The sequence below is a fragment of the Bactrocera neohumeralis genome, chromosome 5, assembly GCF_024586455.1.
Source record: "Bactrocera neohumeralis isolate Rockhampton chromosome 5, APGP_CSIRO_Bneo_wtdbg2-racon-allhic-juicebox.fasta_v2, whole genome shotgun sequence".
Lineage (NCBI taxonomy): Eukaryota > Metazoa > Arthropoda > Insecta > Diptera > Tephritidae > Bactrocera > Bactrocera neohumeralis.
The window spans coordinates 21,589,947-21,607,256 of NC_065922.1; the positions used below are offsets into that span (position 1 = coordinate 21,589,947).

At 35.2% G+C, this 17,310-nt stretch overlaps 1 protein-coding gene across 5 annotated transcripts in view; it reads right to left on the reverse strand.

Moving 5' to 3' along the window:
• Positions 1-431: 431 nt before the first annotated feature.
• Positions 432-17,310, reverse strand: part of LOC126759700 (guanine nucleotide-releasing factor 2) — a 54,385-nt gene continuing 37,506 nt past the window's right edge. For 3 of the 5 annotated variants that reach the window (XM_050474722.1, XM_050474720.1, XM_050474719.1), the window contains 19 exons: positions 15,276-15,588; positions 14,748-15,201; positions 13,985-14,172; positions 12,778-12,888; positions 12,574-12,696; positions 12,338-12,510; positions 11,909-12,202; positions 10,948-11,500; positions 10,505-10,731; positions 9,440-9,463; positions 7,066-7,171; positions 6,553-6,997; positions 6,320-6,488; positions 5,935-6,103; positions 5,759-5,873; positions 5,302-5,699; positions 5,098-5,223; positions 3,876-4,007; positions 432-3,814 (listed from right to left, as the gene is read on the reverse strand). In XM_050474722.1, coding sequence (XP_050330679.1) covers positions 3,682-3,814; positions 3,876-4,007; positions 5,098-5,223; positions 5,302-5,699; positions 5,759-5,873; positions 5,935-6,103; positions 6,320-6,488; positions 6,553-6,997; positions 7,066-7,171; positions 9,440-9,463; positions 10,505-10,731; positions 10,948-11,500; positions 11,909-12,202; positions 12,338-12,510; positions 12,574-12,696; positions 12,778-12,888; positions 13,985-14,172; positions 14,748-15,201; positions 15,276-15,588 — 4,253 coding nt within the window. In that variant the 3' untranslated portion in view covers positions 432-3,681. The remainder of the gene's footprint in view (positions 3,815-3,875; positions 4,008-5,097; positions 5,224-5,301; positions 5,700-5,758; positions 5,874-5,934; positions 6,104-6,319; positions 6,489-6,552; positions 6,998-7,065; positions 7,172-9,439; positions 9,464-10,504; positions 10,732-10,947; positions 11,501-11,908; positions 12,203-12,337; positions 12,511-12,573; positions 12,697-12,777; positions 12,889-13,984; positions 14,173-14,747; positions 15,202-15,275; positions 15,589-17,310) is intronic. The other 2 variants (XM_050474723.1, XM_050474721.1) reach the window with 2 other exon arrangements.

Here is a 17,310-nt window from a genome sequence, read left to right on the forward strand (position 1 = left end):
CGAAGAAAACATGGGTGACCCTTAAAAATGTAAATATAAACAATCAGCGTAACGAGCTGAGTCCATTTATCCATGTCCGTCTGTCCTTCCGTTTTTGAGATATCGATCTCAAATGTTGCTTACGTTCTTTCTACCTCAAGAAGCTGTTCATTTTTCGGAATCACCGATAACCGAACACTATTGCATGTAACTTTTATACTTGTCGAGATATCTTCACGAATTTTCAAAACATTTTTGTCCAAACATTTTATTAAGATCGGAACACTATCGCATACAGCTGCCATACAAACTGACCGATCACACTTCAGATAAAGATCTTTTACTCTCTTACGCTATAAGAAATGCCCCTGTGATTAGTATTATAGCTTCGGTGCAGCCGAAGTTAACAATTTAATATTTTTTTGAAAGGATAAATTGTAGTAAAACAACGCTTTCGAAGGAAAATATGTGTACATACATTTATTTTGTAAAGTAATTTCATAAATAGTTTTTTATAGTTATTTTCAGTTTTACTTTTTTAATATTATTAAGATAAAATTAATTCATACTTAATTTATAATTACAAACATTAATGTGGATCACTGCAATGTTATACATGATACATTATTTGTATGTTTCATGAGTAGTTGCTAATACATATGCTATTCTTTAACATTTACATATACATATACCTTTTATTATATGTTTTTTTTTAGCTTAAATGTTAATAGAAATTGCACTACATTTAAATATACCGAATGAAAGAGATATTTCACATGACAATTTCTCATAAGCTCATTTGAAAAAAAGATAAAATAGAAAATAAATAGTTTTTTTTTCAAATTAACAATAAAAAATAGAGAAGAAAATTTTAATTAATCCACGACGTTTATAATTAGTTGTGTAGAATTAAAAGTACATATGTAAGATTTTTTATATACTATATTAGGCACATAAGCATTTTTATAAGAATTAGTTCAGAGAGATAGTATAAGAAAAAGTATATGAAAATGAAAGAAGAAATAAATGCATGGAAAAGGATTGTGGCTACCGTGGCATGTTTGAAACAAAAAAGTTCCGATTTGCAGTACCATATATTATTCATTTGTTACACACATACCTATATTTATAGAGTAGATGTTTAGCTTATTTAGTTATTCCTTATTTATATATAGTTTTGTGTGAAATTATTATACAAAATATATCTTGCAACTAAATATTGTTATCATTGTACATAATTTAAAGTGTTGTATTTTTACAAACGATAGCAGCACTTCTATTGCATCGTATAGATATAACCTAAAAATTATACAAATGCATTTTATCAGTGTTTTTCAATTAATTTTTGTTGTTAATATACATATATGTGTATAAATGTACCTTTTGCTTTCTATAAAAAGCAAAGTCTTCGCCTTTTCTACTACTCATTTCATAAACAAATGTAGAATACCAATACCAACTTTGTAATATAAGTTAGCAGTGATTACATCATACACTGCACCATATTTCCTTTTCACCACAGCAAAGCATAACGGATCCGGATTCTCGCCAGTACGTTGCAGTGCAATTATTTAATTTATACCCTAAGACAGTCTTCTTTATATTCATTTAGTTTAGTGTGTAGCATAGTTTTAGCAGTGCTTGTGGATGCAGATAATTTTTGGAATTTAAATTCTATGGCGCACAAACAAAATTTTAAATTCGATTATTTTGCTTTTTAAACTTTGTTTAGGCATCTTATAAGTATGAATTTCATTGAATTAAAATTGTAAACAATGAACAGCTGTTTGTGTAAAAATAAGCAAATAACCATACATAGGGTTTTCACGGAGCGTAGAGGTTATTTTTAATCTAATAACCACATAACCCGATAACCACCTTATCGTGAAACAAATTTCAGCTTAGTATTTTGTGGAATCGATTTTTGAAAAGAAAAGTAAAGAAATAGTATGTCTGAATTATTAAAAAAAAGTGTTATTTAAAAAATGCATATCTAGTATACTCTATTTTAAATCCAACAGTTATTTGAATTTTTTAATTTTTCAGTTAAAAATATGCTATCACTTTAATATTTTGCCCAAGAGTATGGTAGACTTTAATTTTAAGGTTATAAAAATAATTTGTATTCGTGCGCCAAAGACTCTAAATAAGAATTGAGAAATATTTAAACTTTTATAGTTTTTTTTTTCAATTCTGTAGTTGAAGAAAGTAGTAACAATCTATATTTACAACACTGCCTGCACTAACGTAGTCTTATAAATACATATTGCTAGTATGTATTAGATATTTATGCCAGTAAGGTAATTATTTACAAAGTATACATAGTTGATTACCATAAAATCAATATATTCAGTGTATAAAATGATTGTTTACACAATTCTACGTAGTAAGGAAAATTACAATTTTGAAACTGTTTTATATAACAAATTAGTAACAGAAACAGCAAGCAGTAAAATATACTTTTTTTGATAAATAATCAATATTATAGAAATTGAAATGGGATTTATAAATGTTTTTAAGAAATAATATTTTTTCTAGTAATGTTAACGGGTTTTATAAATGTTTCTCAAAAATAATATTTTTATAGATATTTTAACGGGATTTACAATACACTGCTTTCACATTATACTTTACAAATGTTTAGTTGATAAAAACCAGACGATTTATATTTATAAAAGCGCTTAATGTAAACTGCAATATTTTTATATTTTTTGAAATGTAAACAACTTATTATAGTAGCATTTAAAAGCATATGCAAACCCATTTTGTTGAGATAATTGTGCGAAAACAGGATGCTAGCAAACAAACACATTGCTAGCACACTAACATTGCTTTCTAATGATAAAAATTATTTTTCAAAAGATTCAAGTTGCATAAGAATTAAAAACATTTTTTTGTTACTTTTAAAGTTCATTCGTTTTTGTTTACGCTAAGCGCTCGCTTCGACAACTCTTCACATACATACATATTGACGGTTTATGAATTTATCGTTGATTTATTGTTACTTTACATGAATATATAAAAACAAATTACTTGATTGCTTGTTATATGAAACACGGCGTTCTTATCGACTGCTCATCACTGTTAAAGAGAGACAGTTAAATTCTTTCACTTATGAAAACTGATAAGGTGTACAAAAACATGCAATACATATAATATAATATAATAAAATTTCGTTGTGTTTGTGTCGGTGCAAGTTGAGTTTGGTTTGGTATTTGGTTGCTCTACAACATTTGAGTTGATTTTTTTTTGCTTTAAAATTTTTCTGTTTCTGTTAATTTAAAGCAATTTACTACTTCTCAAATTGAACTTATGTGCAATTTTGTTTGGTTTGCATAACATTATAATTTTTGCTAATGTCGACATAAGATGTGCTTTCAATGAGTGCGCGTTTCGGTGATTATCACTATGCTTTTAGTTATATATATGTATGATGATAGCAAGTGTGCATCCAATATAACTGTGCATTGTTATATATATTACTATTTAATAGCTGTGTTTTATGGTTAATTTTCTCCTTTGCTGCTTTTAACCTCATATAATGTTATGCTTCTGACAGCGCTGAAGGATATAGTTTGCATATAAGTAATTCTATTACATTGCATGCACATTTCATTTTTGTTTTTATTTTTTTAGTTCTTTGCTGATAATTGAGTATTCCTTCAGGATATGTGAATGTACGGCTTCCGTTACGCAAACCGTTTATGCTTGTACAGGTCGTCGGCCACGCGGTTTTATGCTTTCCGATATTTGCCACATCTCTTCCTCACCCAGTTCATATTCAAAGTTATCGAAGAAACGTATAATGCGCTCGTTGCGGCGGAAGTTGTACTCACTGTGTAGAAGAAAAAAGTTAGAAAATGTTTAAGCTTTAAAAGCCTATTACGTGCACAAACCATTTTTTGAAGCGCTTCATGTTCTCTATTAAGTGATATTGTTGCCAACGTTTGGAGAAGTTGACGACGCCTTCCTTTAAATAATCTGGATTGCCAACATGTACGAATGTTAAGTCTTGCAGCACTAGACCACTGTTTGGTAAAAATAAAAAAAAGTATTTATTTAATTATTACATTACATTTTCGTTCAAAAAACAAACAAAATTATAAAACGTAAAAGCGACAAACTTTTAATTCTTTAACATGTTTTTTTTTTTTTAATTTAAGTATTCACTAAGTAATTTTGATTTATCACAACAGCTGATTTTGTTGAATTTTTTCACAGCCAACTTCACACTTACCCGCTTTACTGTTATATATTTAAATAGTTAATATAGGAAGGTTTATAAAAAAATATCTTAAACCTTTTGGAATAGTTTTTGTTTGGAGTCCTATCGAAGACGGAAGCTCAAAAACATGAATTTCGGCATATTTTACTATCAAAGGGGTAAAAATGAAAAGAAAGATCTTATGTCACGGAGAACACGTGTTGACCGAACGCATTGATTTGAAAAATTTGGTTCCGGAAATTTCGATGTTGGGGATGTATCACGCCCTGGAAAGACTTTTGAAGACGAAGTGGGCGATGCAAAATGTCGAATAACAACTCGATAAATTGCAGAAAAATTGAATTTGTTTAAAGCGACTGTTCGCAAGCTCATCAAATGTGTAGGATTTCGAAGCCTGACATAATGGATCCCCATATGCTTAAATAATGACTTTAATGTGCTTATCAAGCGTGATCCATTTTTGAAGCGACGAAAAGTGGAATGCAAAGCGCAAGAGATCATGGTCTAAAAAGCATTAGCCTGTCCAAGCTACCTTGAAGGGCGTTTGTCTCCAAAACAAAGGTTGTGTTGTCTGTTTGATAGTATTTCAAAGGGATCGTTTAATTTCAGCTTTTGGCTTTTTTCTTACCTCAGGACGTCAAAAACTACTTGGATAAGTTTTTTGTTCGCAAACTTTATGAGCATGGAATCAATATCTTGCCCGAAAGATGATAAAAGGCACTAAATCAAATTGGAGAATATATAATTTCATAAAATGTTTTACGGAATAAAAAAATTGTGTTGAAATTGCACTAAAAAAGAAATTACTTAGTGAACGACCCATTAAAAGCTTAAATCTTTAATCCCAAAAGTGCCAAGAGTGTTTAAGCCAATATTAATAGTTTTATACTTACATATACGGAATACAGGGTGGACTTGTTGCAGCCAAAGTAGTGCGATATGCTCGAAAACTAGAGCTAGAATCGATCAGCAGGCAATATTCCTTAATGTCTTGCGTTATAGTCTTAGGCCATTCCAGTCTAATTAAAAAAAAAGAAGCAACGATTAAAGTAGACGAAAATATAATAGTAACGTAGCATCTAGTAACGATAACTCACCGCCGTATGGGCGCCGAATCGAGCGCTGATAATAAAGCCAAATACGAATTGTAGTTATTCATTTTTCGCAAATATTTCATAATTTTTATGAATTTAATAACATGTTTTTCACGTTCTTTGGCATCGCCTAATGTGAGAATTTTCGAACGTGCCCAAAATGACATATTATTAAAGTGTTCGGTAAACTTATTCAAATTGGGCGAACGCTCTTCACTCTGTTCTTTGGCAAAGAGCAATACTTCGGGTATTTCGATCTTCTGAAATAGATCGGCATCGAGTAGTGTCATTTGTTCGGCAATCTCTACCGATTTGAGATCGAGTAGGCTGGGCTGATTGGTGACGGTGATATGCATATCGGCTTTAGGTGGTGGCAAACGTTGTTCCCGGAATAACGTTACCTACGAATTATGTCAATTATTAGTGGTAAATGTATGATTTGTGGTTGGGTTGATTTTACCTTCTCTACAAATATGCTGCGCAATGTTTTCGCTAAATACAATTGGCCGGCACATACCAGCTGATAATTAAATTCGACTATGAGAGCCAAGAGCTGATCTGTCAGGTCCATTGACCTAATATATAAAAATAAATTAGGAAAACTAGTTTTTATAACAAAAATATAATTTTACTTACGTTAAGCCATCTACCACTCTCATAAGTAGTGAGAATGTCTCACGGGCAACGCGTTGCTTGTGATCGTTTTGGCAACAGAAAAATATGGTATAGCGATGGGTTAGCTTTTCAATCACATCGATCGGCTGTATAAAGGTGCGAAACGTCGTGATGAAGGCATCAATGAATGCTGGAAATAAAAAAATATTAGGTTATGTTAACATCATTATGTATGTATGTGTATAAAATTGTATGTAAGCGTGCTTTTCTAAACCTTAAAACAACTACCACAATTTGCCAATACTTTGACTTCCCTTTTATGGAAACCCGTAGTGTTCCTCTTAAATGTTAACCCACTAGAGACCACACTGTATAGATATTTTGATAAGTTTTAACACTAACTCACCATTGTCATTCTGCACGCGGCTCGCATGTACAATCAATGCATCAATATAGCCGCCCTTTATATCCGGCCCATCTTCATCCTTTCGCTTGAGCACCAAATACTTGGTAACATCAATTTCTTCCAGCATTTTTGGCAATTCATCCTGTGGCACCGTCTGCAACTCACCACACTATACAATAAATGTGAAACAGTTATAATTATTTTTTTATTTGTACAAATTTCTCTTCGCCCACCTTATCATCAGTAAAGCTATTGTTCTGCAATAATTGATCTTCACCGGCGCTCTCAGATCTGCTGCCGGGCGTACCCTCATGTGTGTCGGCGCGACGTAGTGGTGAATGTCTACTTGTTACATGATTGTCGTGACAATTCTCATTGGGCAGCTGGTGAGAGTGACGGAGTGACGCTTGTTCCTCTTCGGTTAGATCGCCGAGCTCCTCACACACGGTGGACATCATTTCACTGCCTTGTGTGGCGGATATAACGCGCGCTGGACGCCCATTCTCCGCATCGGCACTAGCACTCAAATGTGTGGGCTTTGGACTAGGTGGTGGCGTTGTAATTATGGTGGGCGGTGTAGCGCTGGACTTGCGCTGCTGTTTGTAGTTCTTTGGTGGGAGTGCGGGCGGCGTTTCCTGCTCCGACGGTGGCGATAAGTCCTTTGGTAGTGGCACAATACTGCAAATAAAAACAAGTTTTTTTAATTATGCCAAAATTTATCGGGAAATTGTTTACGTTGTACTTACTTCATTGTCTGGCTGTGCGTAATGTTCCCCGTTAGATCCTGTACATGCATCGTATGACGATCGAAGGGTCGATGGGGACCCTGACACAGCTCCATGTATGCGAAAACTGTTGAAAATTAAATTATCAATAACTTTTGCAACTAATATGTAAATGCTCTATAATTTATGAGAAATCGAAAGCGGTGAATGGCAGTTAACGGTAAACACATTTTGGAGAATTCAAGCATTGTTTGAAACAAATGACTTTATGGATATATTGCCAGATGGGAGACAGAGAAACAGAGCTACAAATGAAGAAGGCAAAATGATTTTAATATTTTAATAGCCGCAACTGAGCTTTAAAGCGTTACATTTATAAAAGAATCGAAAAAAAAACAAACTTCAAAGCTTACATATGCGTATAAAATGCACTTCGCTGAGCCATCAGCGCTGACTACTGTAGATTTGAAACAAAAATTTAAAAACTGTGTAAATTTCAAACGCATGCGCAACGGCATACATGTATTAAAAGCACCACTTCGCGCAACGAAACAATCAACTCAACTGTGAAGCAACAAAATTGAAATTTCAAAAAAGGCAGTTTTAAGTTGGAACTAGTTTGAAGATACATTGAAAGGCGAATTTATTTTTATAATTAAAAGGGTGCAGCTTAATATTTGAAATTAATCTTGCGGTAATTATTGAAATTAAGATAAAAAAGGTAGATTTTTTATAGGTAAACGTCCAAAACGTATGCAGAAAATTTAACCTAAATTTAATGTAATTTAAAATTCAAAATAAATATAAAATTTTATGCTCTTATATAAATGTAGACCAGTATCGATAATTTATATAATAAGTACATTATTTAGCAATGTAATCGTTTTCACACCAAAGTAGGGATTTCAGTGAATGAAAGCCTACCGAATATTTTTTAAAGAGCAAATATTTAGACGTGAGTATTTTTGAATGCAATTTTGACATTTTTTCAATATTAAGTCAAAATTAGGTAAAAAATTAATTTTTTAATCAATGTGTTCGGGACACAACCAACCTATTTAACCGAAATTTTGTGAAAAAAACGCTTTTTTTTTGTAAAAGATAAAAACATAAAAACCAAAAAATTGGTTATTTGCAATTTTGGCATACATTTTAAGGTTATGTGTGGTTATTAATAATGGAAAGTGATGAAAAAATCATTACTAGCTAGGCGAAGTGCGCCGTGTTTAAACGCGTTTTTCTAGAAACTCTGCTTTTGAAGTCGGTTGAAAAGATTTTTCGAGAACCGATTCAACCGATATTCATGAAATTTTACACAGATATTTGATATACAATTCTTAAAGACCTCGGCGAAGGATTTTTTCTATAACAACAATTTGAAAAAAAATCGCGAAAATTTCACTGAAATTTTAATTTATTTGTAAAAATGTCTACTAAAAGTCCAATTTTCAGTTTTTATCCTTCGTCCAAGTTCTAAGTTAAGGTTTTAACCAATATTTCTAAGTTAAGGTTTAATACATTTTTTTTTTTCAAAACGCGGGCGCATTTTTTCCGAAGGGTCACCGGTGGCATCGCAATGGCCGAATTTAAAATATTTTTTTCCAAAAATTTCAGAATTTCTTTTTTAACAACTTTCAAAAAAATCTGTATAGCCTGTATATAAAAATTTTAAATCTGGAATCGTTATGGGAAGTGGGACCGAAATTTGTATTATTCAAAAGAATTTTCAAAATAGTTATAGAAGAAGTATTAACAATTTCGAAAGTAACACTTGGAAATTGAATTTTTGAGTTTGTAAGGTTATAAAAATGGAAATACATAACTGAAAATAAGATTTCAGAACACTTTTAGGAAGATAAATAATAAATTTCAATTAAAAAAACATCATTTTACTCTCCAGAAGATATTTTATTTCGAAATGTCAAACATTCAAACGTAATAGACTATAAATAGACACATACATACATATCTCCTAATATCCTAATAGAGCACCCATTTTTTACGCTTATACGAGTATTGCGTCGGAAAGCAGAGAGATGAAGTGTGTGAAAGCAAATCAGAAGCGCATAAAACATAAATTCATTCAATAGTAGAAATCAATCAATGAATGAGCAACAGGAGAAGAACACACATTCAATCAAATAAATAACTTCGGCTTGAAATTTCAACTCTTTAATGTTCATTTAATACATACAAGTATATGCATGTAACTAAGTACATTATGTACATATATGTATGTATGTAACACATAAAGCAATAACAATAAAAATTCAATTTTGCAAACAAATATAAATAAATTGCCAATTGCGCTAAAGGCAAAACAACAATTTGTTCGCTAAAATAAGAGAGTGGAGTGGAATAGAACACAGGCAGGCAGGCAGGCAGTCCAACTTACCCGAGAAGGCCACACTTTGAAACACTAAATCGTTAGAACAATTCATTTGGGTTAGTGTTTTTCGCAAGACAATATTACATTTATTATTAACATTATAATCATTATGCTCATAATAATGTTTATTGGTAATTGTTGTTGGTGTTGTTGCTGTAGCTATTGCTTTTTCCGTTTCTGTTTCTGTTTGGTCGATTTCGGTACGCGTTTGTTTGTGTATTTGTTTGCTGCTACAAAGCAAGTCATTTGGATTACTACTGTGTATGGGAGTACAGTTATTGATATTGTGACATATTTGTGTTTGAGAATTGCTACAACTACTACTACTGTGTAACGGAAGTTTAGTGGAAAATGCGGAAGTAGTTGGCGGTTTTGTTGATTCTGTAAGCGTTGTTGTACTATTTTGGTTTGTACAAGTTGTCGCTTGAGTTTTTGTTGTTGTTTGGGGTTTTTGTGTATTGCGTTTGAATTTGAATGCGAACGACTTTTGATAAATACTATTTTCGAAAAAGTTCATTGAAATTAAAATTTTAATTTCAAAAACAAAGGAGATAAGTAAATGATTGAAGTAAATAAATTTTGTTCAAGTAATTTTTTTTGTGTTTTTTTTTTAGTTTAATGAGACACAAACAAAAATCAACGGTACATGTATGTAGGTATGTAGGCATGTATGCAAATTGTGCGAAGGTGAAAGTGAATGGACCAACGCCGTCAAATGGCACCAGGAAAACGGTGATTACCATGACAACAAATAATGTGGTTTTGTTGGTGTGTGTGGGCGTACGCAGAAAACATAATTAAATAGATATATGTATATAAATAAACGCATATATGTATGTATGTATATATGGGAATGTTTGTGTTTTTAGGTGCGTATGGTTGTTGTATATTTTCACAAATAATACACAAACAAATTACACAAAAACAATAATAAATACATATGTACGTGGGGTAAGACCGAACGCAATATGTGACGTAAATATAAATCAGTGAAAAAATAGAAAAAAGAAAACAGAAGAGAAAAAATACGAAAATATAAATTAACTGTGTGTGCCGTGTGATTGAACTTACTGTGCTTTTTCTTTGCCGGTAGCGGTGGCGGTTGCTCCAGATCGCCAATACTCGTGCAACTGCTGACAAAGCCGCTAACCAAGTGTCTTGAGTCGAGTAAACTTTGATGTTTCGTTTGATGCCACGGTGCCACGTGATGTTGATAGTGATTATGATGGAAATGGTGATTATGTTGGCTGTAACTGCTGTAGTGGGTATGATGATGAGGGCGGAGTTCGGGTATTTCGCTAAAAAATCAATTAGAAAATATTAATATATAGTTTGAAAATATAAATACAAAGTTTTCTAATAAAATATATAATTTTAATATGTGGTAAAAATAATCTGATTACAAAAATATAAGCAACTGTTGGAACGAAATTTGCGTAATCTCTATTTCTTACATGGTTCTTCTTGTAACTAACCATACATTTTGCATTCTACATTGTATACACCCGACTTACCCATTATGATCGTCGATTTCATCGAAATTATCATATTGCGAAAATATGCGCGCATCTTTGTTCCGACTAGTTTTTGGCGGCAATGCAGGTGGCACCAAATCATTGTGCGAACCCATGCCATCCGATGATGAAGCTGTATCCAAACTACTAGCTTTTGCCAGCGATGAAAATGACGATTGTGTGACATGACTAGTACTGCTGGTATGCATTGAGCGTTCGGTCAAGAGACCGCTACTCTCATAGTGATCGGGACTGATGCTGCTGGTATTGCTAATCGAACGTGCCTCATGCGACAATGTAGACATATTGTTTAGTATGCTAGTCGATGTGGCCATCATTGTCGATGACATGGTGCTCGTCATGGTCGAACTTGTTGTATGCTGATGGAACTCTTGCGCTTGCGTGTGGAATTCACCACTACTCGACGATTCAATGGCATCGAATGCAATTTCTGAGTTCGAACTGGACTTGGTGGACGATTGAAAACCACAATCGGATGAACGTTTCGATACACTCTGTGCCGATGTGCGCACCGATGTCATAGAAACGAAGCCTATAAGGGCAAAAATTCAGCGGAAAATTTAATTGGTGGGATTAAGCTGGTGTTCATGTGTATAAGGACTATGGGCATATATTATAATATACATACAAACAGTTAGAATTCTAATTTAAAATAATAAATAAAATATACATGATCGAAAAATTATAAGTAATATTTCAAATTAATTAAACGGTTAAACACAAATTTGAACTATAACAACAAAAAATACAATAACAAACAACAAAACGAGTTTCAATGGTACGAGGCATGCTGTATACGAATATGTATGTGTATTAAAAAAACGACAAAACAAAACAACGTCGCAAACTTAGTGACAACAGAAAAAGTCGCAAAATATTAGAATGATACGCAGTAATGCAATGAAGGCATACATATGTATAATTGATATTCTTTAAGTACCCGATTCATTGGAATGACGATTGTTAGTATTTTTGCGCATTTCCAGTTTCTCCAAAGCGCTGCCACCAGCGCCATTATTACCGTTGCCACTTTGCAAAATAAAATCACACTCGTCCGCGCCATCGCTAGCCACTGAACTGGTGACGATAGCACGCCGTTTGGTGTTCTCCGCCGCCACGTTTTGTGTTTGTGTGACAACGGTAGTGTTGGTGGTTTCATTACCACTGCCAATTGCTTTGTTGCATGCCACTTTATTGTTCAACGTAACACGCTTGCCACCGCTTACTAGTGGTTCTGTATATAAGATTTGTGTTTTGTTTATATATTTATAGTTTTAAATTAATTATTTGGTTAGTAAACGGTTTTCTGTTTTGTTTTTGTTTCGTATTTTGCATAGACACTATATATATATATATTGATCAAACTTACTTAATATATTTAATTTGTCAACATCATTGTCGAGCAGGCTGTCATTGTAGCGATTGCCCAGACCCAGTGACTTGAGTTCCTCCTCCTCGCGTGAATGATTTAGCTCTGAATCGAGTGAACATTGACTAGAATTTTCATCCGGCGAGTGTGAGTGCACCGACAGATTGCTGATACTTAAGGGAAAATTAATAATTAACGAGCTGTTTCTAGTGATTTTTACAAAAATGTTCACTTACTAATCAGCGCCATAGTTGCCCAGTGAAATGTCCGAACTCCAGTCGAAATCCGAGTTAATGCTCTTATTATTTAAACTCGGTTGTTGCTGTTGATTGCGGCGCTTCGGTGGCAGCGGTGGTGGCCTAGAAAAATGTAAGGATATCACATATGTACATATTTATATTTAAAGCTAAGTCACTTGTTGATTAGGTTTAGTTTCTCACCTGTTCGGTAGCGGTGGTTTAGGTGGAGGGCTCGTGTCGCGCAAAATGCTCTCGGTACTGTGTGAAGCGCGTATGGGATTCGAGTTGGTCTTCTCTAAAATATCACGTTCCCTGCAATATTAAGTATTTTTATTAATAATAATATCCAATACTAATGGATAATGAAATGAGGTGTAAATAAAGACCAAGAAGTTGGGGCGTATAGCAACTGAGGGACATACTGACGCCACTTAAGGTCTCCCGACATTTCCTCTGGGGTTTAAAAACTTCTTAGCAACTGTTCAGGATATAAAAAGAACTTCGGAGACATTTTACTGCTTCCCCCGGCGGGTACCGGGTATTAGCCGGGAGAAAAGGAGGATGGAGTGCTGTGTAGAAGTTCACGCAAGTGAGGAAAGTTCTCTGATCGTCATTCACTGGCCAGAAATAATTCTTTTACACATGGCTCAAGCAGCTCACGACTCCGGTCCTAGACCAAGTATACTCGTACTCTGTGTAGCCTAAGAACATCCGTTTGAAGGCGAGCTAAAGTGAGAAGGCGAAATATCCCCTCCACAGGGCTGTGTGCTGGGTTTGGGACCCGCCAGGTAAAAAACGCCCCCAATGAAAAAATTTAAACAGCCTCGGATGAGAGGGAACGATGAGCTGTATGATATACGACGTCATTGACACAGTTCAGCGAATTAAAAGACAGCGGCTACGCTGGCCAGGTCATGTCGTCCACTCCAGCTATGAAAGTATTAGACGCAGTAACCTCCGAGGGAAGCAGAGGAAGAGGAAGACCTTCACTCCGTTGGAAAGACCAGGTGGAGAAGGACCTGGTTTCGCTTAGAATCTTTAATTGGCGCCACCTTGCGAAAGGAAGAAACGGCTGGAGCGCTGTTGTTAACTCAGCTATAATCGCGTAAGCGGTTTCTACGACAGTAAAGGAGAAGCCGGGAGAAAATTTTATGGAATTTCAAAGCTAGTCAGCAATATTACGCCATTTTAAGTTTATTGCATTCGAAATTTACAATAAATTCGTCGATTATTCCTGGGCTTTGACAATAAAAGAAAATAGTTTTAAAAAACAGCAGATTTAGCCTTCCAATTTCCAATACGATTATACCAGAAACTTCCAAAAGAAGGACAAGTCATTAAAAGCGCAATGTAAGCTAAACACTATAAATATAGGTTATACAAAAGCTTAAGCATATGTTGGACCTACTTCGGTGTTAGCGTTATGTCAGGCAGCGATGTACGTTGGCCAGCCACTTCCGGCAGATGCATTAGATGATTGAGCGATACGGCTGCGCCATTGTTAGCCAATGCAGCTGCGACGGCATTGTCTGGTGCATACTTCAAAGCGTTCTCCTCGCGCTCCTTCAGTTTCTGATGCGCAAGCGTCGCCAAATTCTGTAGAACAAGTGGAAGAAAAATGAGCGTAAGATGTAAAATGTATAAACAAAACGACTTTACAATTAATTAGTCTCAATTGAGCTAAACAGATAAGCAACCAACACATTCACACGGTAATTTGAACTCATCTCTATATGACCCTGAACCTTTACAATAATATTTTTATAAAGAACTTTTTTCTTCTTAAGTTTATTCTTTTTAAATACATCACGCCTTGCTTGCTTTCACGCTAATTCGCTCTCTTGCGCGCTATTTTTAACGCTGAATCAGACAGCGGCAGCGTTCGCGGCATAAGAAACTGCAGTCGGTGGCAGAAACGTATTGTCAGCCGCAGGGCGCTGATTCATTATGTTTTTGTTTTATTTATATTGTTGCTGTTGTTTTTTTTTTTATTTTGTGATTTTTGCTTTGTTTAGTTTGCAACGACATTTTTGCGCACCGCACAGCTGAGCGATGAACAACGTGATCGTCACTGATCAAGCTTTTGCTCATGTCCAGACACACACACACTTGAATATATATTTTTGTAAATGTATATGCAAATGCACAGCAGGTTCTTTAGGCGCACTTACCCGCACCGCCTCACCAAGTAAATCAACAATCTCCTTTACATTATCTTCGCTGAGCAGCGCTTTCAGTTGTTGATGCTCGTCTTGCAGATTATCTTCGACACCTTCGTCGTCGATCCGCCGCGCTGCATAGATAAGCATTACCTCGTCGCAAAGCTTCACTAATTTACCCAGCGACTGATATACTTGTTGTGTTGCCGACAGAAGTACATTGCTGTGCTTATCCAACGCATACGATTGTATAACGGTGTACATGCTGGCGATTGTCTCGAGTATAACAGTTGCATTGCCCGGCAGAACTTCCAGCTTTGATCTGATTATCACATCGCGAAAATGTTTGAGCGCATTCGAAATATCCTTGACATGCGTCTGCAGTGGACTCTCAGCCGCGGCTAACTCTTCGGCTGTTGTTGGCGGTTTCATGGACTTACTACGTGGACTGTGCGGGGAATGGGATCTGTTAGATAAAAAATACAAATGTTAACGGTACTCAAATAAAATGTAATAATGGAACATCCGTTCGACCCTTACCTTCCCAGCGTATTGTTTGGTGTGCGAATCATGGATATTTTCTCTATTAGATCGTCCTTGAAAGAGCGCGCTCTACGCGCCAATTTCGTACCCTTAAGACTGTTCTTATGACCGGACGTTGAGACACCGTAACCGGCGCCTGGTACTTGATATATCGCACTGTTGCCGCTCAGCGGTGTGTTGGCGGATTGTTGAGAAGTGGGTGTGGCGGGGGATGGTGTGTTCGGCGATGGCGTACCACCACCTGCACAAACAAGATTCGATTGTGAGGAAAGCGAGGAGTTGGGTGTGGATGGAGAACTGATGGCACTGTCTGTAAAGAGAAAATTGTAAAGATAAAGATTAGTTATATGGAGAGTTAACGGTTGGCGGAATATTATTTGTTAGAAGATTAGCAAGCCAAGTGACCTGCGTCAAACCAAATTGATCTACCATATATAGTATTATTTCACAAGCAATTAAATTTGACAAGTTCACCTAAGCAACTTTATTTGATAACTATTTATAAAGGAAAATTCATTAGTAAAGAATTGATGACAGTTAGTGTGTGAAGATATAAAGGATGATCCAATTAGAGGTACTTTTTTCTATAGCCTTTTTTTTGACAGATCACACGAGTCGTGTCAAGCTGTCATGTTATTTTTGTTCAGTGTGGCTTGGCACTTCATCATGGAAAGACTTACTCCTGAACAACGTTTCCAAATCGTTCAACTTTATTACAAAAATTCAATGACTTTGTGCATTTTACGTCGAGACCTTTAACTGAAGCAGCTCGACCTTCTCAAATGACGGTTGGCTCTATGGGCTTTTGAAAAGTTCCAAGAAATCCGACGTTTTCGAGTCAAATTTTGTTCAGCGATGAAGCCCATTTCTGGCTCAATATGTAAATACATATGTATGTAAAAAAGCGAAAATGTCGCATTTGGAATGAAGAGCAACCTGAAGCGATTAATGACGGGTCATTTTATACAGAAAAATCAGTTTGGTGTGGATTGTGTGTCGATGGAATAATCGGCCCATATTTTTTCAAAAATGATTCCTGTTAGAACGTAATCGTTAATGGCGACCGTTATCGCGCCAAGATATCCGATTATTTGATGCCTGAAATTGAAGCTCGTGATCTCGGAGAAATTTGATTTCAATAAGGCGGCGCCACTTCCCAAACATGGGATCAATCAATTGGTTTATTGGGAGAACACTTCGGAGGGCAGATAATTTCACGATTTGGGCCGGTCGATTGGCCACCATGATCGTATCATATCACACCTTTAGACCTTTTCCTGTGGGGGTATGTAAAGTCTATAGTCTATGCGGAAAATCCCACTGCGAATCAGACCTTGGAGCAAAACATCACACGTGTCTTTCGCCAGTTACCAGTCGAAATGCTCGAACGAGTCATCGAATATTGTACTCAACTGATAGACCATCTGCCACGTAGCCGTGGCCAACATTTGAAAGAGATAATCTTCAAAAAATAAATGCCAAGGAATGGTCTTTCCAAAGAGATAAAACATTCCTCATTAAATTTGAAGTTTCTGTGTTTTTTCTTTAAAAAAATAAGGAACCTCGAAACGGATCACCCATTAGATAGAGAGAACATGTATATAGAACACTGTATACGAAATAAGAGAGAGTTTTTGTCTTCGATACCGATTGTGTAAAAGTCCCTGCTGTGAAGTTTATATAATAGAAGTTTATAAGTAATAATAGGTCTCACAAAATTCGGACAATGGTATTCATTGACTGACATGATAAGTAAAGTTTCGAAAACGCAGATGATGGTTCGATCTGAAAAATTCGTTGGGAGAACATTGCCTTATCTTGTAATAATTTGTTAAATAAACAAAAACAAACTTTAACTTCGGCTGCACTGAAGCTATGATACCCTTCACAAATAAAAATGTTTCTTACGAGCACTTGACTCTTATCGTTCAGTTTGTATGGCAGCTATATGCTATAGTGGTCCGATAAATGAACAGCTTCTTGGGGGAAAAGAACGTGTGTAAAATTTCAGATCGATATCTCAAAACCTGAG